At 52.9% G+C, this 5,105-nt stretch overlaps 1 protein-coding gene across 2 annotated transcripts in view; it reads left to right on the top strand.

The window, feature by feature from the left end:
* MYRIP (myosin VIIA and Rab interacting protein) overlaps window positions 1–5,105 on the top strand; it is a 226,972-nt gene that overhangs the window by 158,366 nt on the left and 63,501 nt on the right. For both annotated transcript variants that reach the window (XM_010835475.1, XM_010835476.1), the window contains exons 6-8: window positions 555–652; window positions 873–953; window positions 2,000–2,143. In XM_010835475.1, the coding sequence (XP_010833777.1) occupies window positions 555–652; window positions 873–953; window positions 2,000–2,143 (323 nt within the window). The remainder of the gene's footprint in view (window positions 1–554; window positions 653–872; window positions 954–1,999; window positions 2,144–5,105) is intronic.

Below are 5,105 nucleotides of genomic sequence, written 5' to 3'. Positions count from 1 at the left end.
GATGCTGGGAGGGATTGGGGGCAGGAGGAGAAGGGGACAACAGAGGATGAGAAGGCTGGATGGCATCACCGACTCGATGGACATGAGTCTGAGTGAACTCCAGGAGTTGGTGATGGACAGGGAGGCCTGGCGTGCTGCGATTCATGGGGTTGCAAGGAGTTGGACACAACTGAGCGACTGAACTGAACTGAACTGAACTGATTGGTAGTATGGGCTTAGAATCTAAAAAATTCTTTTGTGGATTTTGTATTTGCATTAAACCATGAGCACAGCCCTTAGAAGATTTCACAGTTTTCCTGCCTATCATTACAAATGATACAGTACATGCACAAAATAAAGCATAATCTTTATCCGAGAAGGTAGATGAAGAACTGCTGTATTAAGTCCCTTTGTCCGTCGTCTTTAAGCCACTTTGTATGTTTGGGGCTGTCCTTAGTGCCAGGCACAAGAGGACTATGGCCTAGCCTCGTCCTAGTCAGCTCATGACTCTGACACAAGGACCTTTCACTTGTCCTTGCCTTTTAGAAGTGGTCTCTGTTCTGTTTCCTGTCCAGGACACAGCATGATGGACACATTGGCTGTCGCCCTACGGGTGGCTGAAGAGGCCATCGAGGAAGCCATCTCCAAAGCAGAAGCCTATGGGGACAGTCTGGTATGCCCCCCACCCCCCACAATGTCTGTCTGGAAGGTGGTGTGGGTGGGGTCCTGGCTGCCAAGAGAAAGCACAGCTTGTGGGGACACCATCATCATATAACCATCCTTGAACTGAGCCCATCCTCCCCCTGCATTTGTCGTCAGGACTCCCAAGAAATCGATTGCCAAGTCCCCCAAACACACCCACAGCTCACACCCTTCTCTTCTTCCCTCTGCAGGACAAGCAGAATGAGGCCAGTTACCTGCGGGACCACAAGGAGGAGCTGACCGAGGAGCTGGCCACAACCATCCTGCAGAAGGTAGGCGCGCCCTGGCAACCACACGGCTGCAGTGGGCCACCTGGTCCAGACCAGGGCCTTCGGTGAGCGGAAGAGCCGCCGAGGGTACCACTGTTGTCTTGGGCATCGTTTGCCTTGTTCCTTCTCACTTTTGCTGTTGTACTCCGGGGCTAAGGCAGAGGGGTTGCATTGCACTGCGACAAATAAGCAGTGTGAACGTGCTTGCCCTTAGGGATTGAGCTAGTGGGTGAGGAGCCAGGAACTTGGCCCAGAGACCTCTGTACAAATGGACTTATTAAACCCAAGTGGCTGTGCCCAACATAGCAAGCGGTGCAGACAAGCTGAAGCCTTCCTTCGTGACACTTGGTATCTGCCCCCTCCTTAGGGCTTTCAGACCCTTCCTAAAGTCAGGGTGTACAGCCGGAGACTCTAGGTTTGAGATCCAGCTCCACTGTTGATGAGCTGTGTGTCCTTAACTGATGACCTCTGAGATTAACTCTGCATCTGTAAAATAGGGGGAGTTATAGTAGGTAGCTCTTAGAGTTATTCTGAGAATTCAATGACGTAAAGCATATATGGTGTCAAGCACAGGGCGTACATGATGTCAAGCGACCCCAGGGACTGCAGCCGGCCAGTCTCCTCCGTCCATGGAACTCTCTAGGCAAGAACATTGGAGTGGCTTTCTATTTCCCTCTCCAGCGGATCTTCCCGACCTAGGGATTGAACCTGCCCTCCTGCACTGCAGGCAAATTCTTTACCATCTGAGCCACCAGGGAAGCCCTTGTACTACATGGTGTCAAGCACAGAGACTGGCACACAGTAGGCCCTTAATAGAAAAGGTTGTCAGCATCATAAGAGGACTACTTTTAAACTGTAAAGTGCTGTAGAATGTTCAAAGCTTTGGTTGTGCTGTTTTATCACAAGGCGGGTCTGAAACTGGCTGGTATTCCGTTGAAGCTAAGCTCTTCCGTGGCTAAAAATTTCCCAAAGATGATCCCCATTACACCACATAGCGCTGGAAGTCTCTCCAATAATGTGCGCCCTTTGTCACCTGCCTCCTCCCCCAGATCATAAGGAAACAGAAGAGCAAAAGTGAGCAGCGCGCGGAAGACGAGCCGGAGTGGCCGCAGCCCCAGAGCTGCGGTGCAGAGGCAGCTGACGCGGGGACCACAGCCGCCCCGGGAGGCCCCCAGGCTTCCACCACCTTCTGGGTGAGCCCATATGCCGCCCCGGCCCACCCCTACAGGGGCCCTGCTGCGTGCAGCTCAGAACCGTTCTCCCCATAGAAATGGGGCCGCCACGCCTAACATCTGTAGTGAGCACATGTGCCCACCAGACAGTGTGGATTGGGGGCCAGGAGGCCTGTTCTGTTACACGTGGAGGTGGGTTTTTACACAGAGACCAATTTAGGAAAAATAACACTGTCAATAAGCTTTTTACAATTCATTCTGAAAAGAGCTGCACTGAGTCCCGTGGGGAGAATGGCTTTCTCAGGGCCGTGTGTGTTCTCACAACCTGAGCACTTGCTGTACGGAAACCGAGGACTGTGAGAGAGTGACCGCTGCCTTCTGAGGCCGCGGCGGCCCGTGGGTGGGGCATCAGGATGTGGGCAGACCTTTTTGTTCCTTCTCCCCAGTCACGAAGCACAGCGTCCGTCCAGTGACCCAAGGGTCCGGGCCCGTCGCGGCTGGGGAGGGTCCCCGAGCCTGTAAAGTCCTTTGGTGTGTGTTCCTCCTTCCCCAGCGAGGGCGTGTGTGGGGCAGAGGATAGAGGCTGGGTCCTGGGGGTGGAGATTCAGCAAGAAAAGAAGCAGGGCTGGCCGGCAAGGCTTGTGCTCCGTCAGCTGCAGCGACCCAAGTCATAGCATGGGGGAGAGGATGGGGCAACACACAGGGGCAATTTAAAACTGGAAAGGCAGGATAAAGGAGAATGAAATCATGCCATCTGCAGCAGTGGGGATGGTGGGGTGGGGGGCGGTGGGCACAGGCTGGGGGCTGAAGGGTGACCCTTTCGTGGCATCTTGAGGAGGGACCCTGAGCTGCAGACCCTGGAGGGCCCTGAGCCACTGGCCTCCCGGCAGTGCTCCCACCTGAGCCACTGGCCTCCCGGCAGTGCTCCGTCCTGAGCCACTGGCCTCCTGGCAATGCTCCCTCCTGTGTCCTCAGTCCTCCACGGATGTGGATGCTGTGGCTCCAGGGGTAACTGCAGAACCCCGTAACACTGTAGGACTCGGTCCTTGGGCTTAACTGCAAAACCCAAACTTAATCCATCCCCAGTCAGACAGGATTTCTCATCTGTTCTCTTGAAAGAAAATTCAGTGTGATCGTCCCTCTTTTTAATTTCCTCTCTGATTGTGTGGCTCTCCGCCAGGAAGGGGGTCAGTGCAGTCTTGATTTTCAAAGCCTTAAGATGCAATATCCTAACAGGCACCAGGGCGGGGGTTATCATTCATTTAGTGCCGGTCTCCTTGGGCACCTGTATGTAAAAAGTCATCTCTGTATTCATATGGTGGTCCTAGTGATAACAATGATGAGAGCAGAGGCTGGGCATGCAGCATGCCCAGCGACTGAGCTGTGTCTCTGTCTAACTTTCTCTGTCTCTTCTCCATCCTTTTCTATTTTCTTCAGCCATTTCTCTTTGTGTTTGTCATTTTCCTCCCTCACATTTTGCTCTCTCCTTTAATGACTATAGGGCAGACCTGAAGTATTTTTCATGACTGTTATAATTATTGGATTGAATTTAATGGCTGTGTCTGACCCCAGAAATACAAAGCAATGTCTCAGCTGTTATTCATTCGAATATCGTTGACCCCTTTGCCCACAAACCCTTGCTACTAAAAACTTTCACTCTGTTCACCCCTGATGTGGGCTCCTTGAGAGCAGAGACTATTTTGAAGCCCCAGGGAGTCTGCCCTGTTGGTGATGATGATAATCATTGCAGTCATAGCAACCATATACCATCGCAAGAGATACAGGGAGGGCAGGATGCTGCTGCCCACTCAGGGGACCAGTGACTGCAGAGGAAGCTTTAACAAAAGTAACTGATGATCACCCTGCGAGTTTTGTCTAAAGCTTCAGAACCAGCTGGATTGGATGGCATGTCCTGCTGGGTTGAGGCTTGTTAGCCAGGAGTGCGTTGTCCCCGGGCTTTCAGGAAAGGGTGTCAGACGCAGCACCAAGAGGGCACAGCAGAGCATCACCTTGGAGCCAGACAGACCCAAGGTCAAGCCCTGCCTCTGCCCCTCACCAACCATGTGTGTGGACAAGCGCAGGTCACTCATGTGTCCCCAGTCGGACAGAGTGAGGGAATGGAGGTGTGGCCCTGGCTCAGTGGCGGAGCGTAATAAAGGCTGTTATTTTGACGGATGCTTACTGAGTGCACTCTGTGTGCTTGGCATGGCACTGATCCCTGAGGCTTAGAATGAAAGTGAAAGTGTTAGTCGCTCAGTCGTGTCCAACTCTGTGTGACCCCACGGACTGTAGCCTACCAGGCTCCTCTGTCCTTGGAATTCTCCAGGTAAGAATACCCAGGTAAGAATACTGGAGTGGGTTGCCATTTCCTCCTCCAGGGGATCTTCCCGATCCAGGGATCAAACCCGAGTCTCCAGCACTGCAGGTGAATTATTTACCTTCTGAGCCACCAGGGAAGCCCAGGAGGAGGAGCTGGCATGGACCCCTTACCCAACATACTACACTTTCATGCCCCAAGAGTTAAGAGGTGGGGCCGATTTGAAATTCTCAGTCCATCTTTGCATCATGATAACACTCCTGGACCCGTGGACTCCACCCACCACGCCCAGCCTCCCAGCATAGACGTGCAGACACAGTAACTCAGGCCTGCCCTTGCTGACATCGCCAGCCTTGTTTCTTCCATGGACCCTAGGGTGGGTAAGAGGAAGGAAAACAGACGCCGTGGGTGGGAGTGAAAGGATGGGCACAGGGTGCCCAGCCAGGATAATAAAGCAAATAAATTAACCAAGTGATCCCATCACTTTCCTCTAGGTTGAACCAACTGGCAAGTAAAAGTGTCGTGGTGGCGCCATCTTCTGGGCCATATGTTTATTGCAATGAACTTGTGGCAAAACTGGGTCTAGGTCTCAAAACTGGGGCTTTTCCACCCTGGCTGGAGACAGCAGACCAGCAGCGTCCTGAGATGCGCTGGAGGCAGCTCTCT

The sequence above is a fragment of the Bison bison genome, unplaced genomic scaffold (assembly GCF_000754665.1).
Source record: "Bison bison bison isolate TAMUID 2011002044 unplaced genomic scaffold, Bison_UMD1.0 scf7180017864043, whole genome shotgun sequence".
NCBI lineage: Eukaryota > Metazoa > Chordata > Mammalia > Artiodactyla > Bovidae > Bison > Bison bison.
The sequence above is the reverse complement of the archived record's forward strand: the minus strand, read 5'-3'. Positions and strand labels throughout refer to the sequence as shown.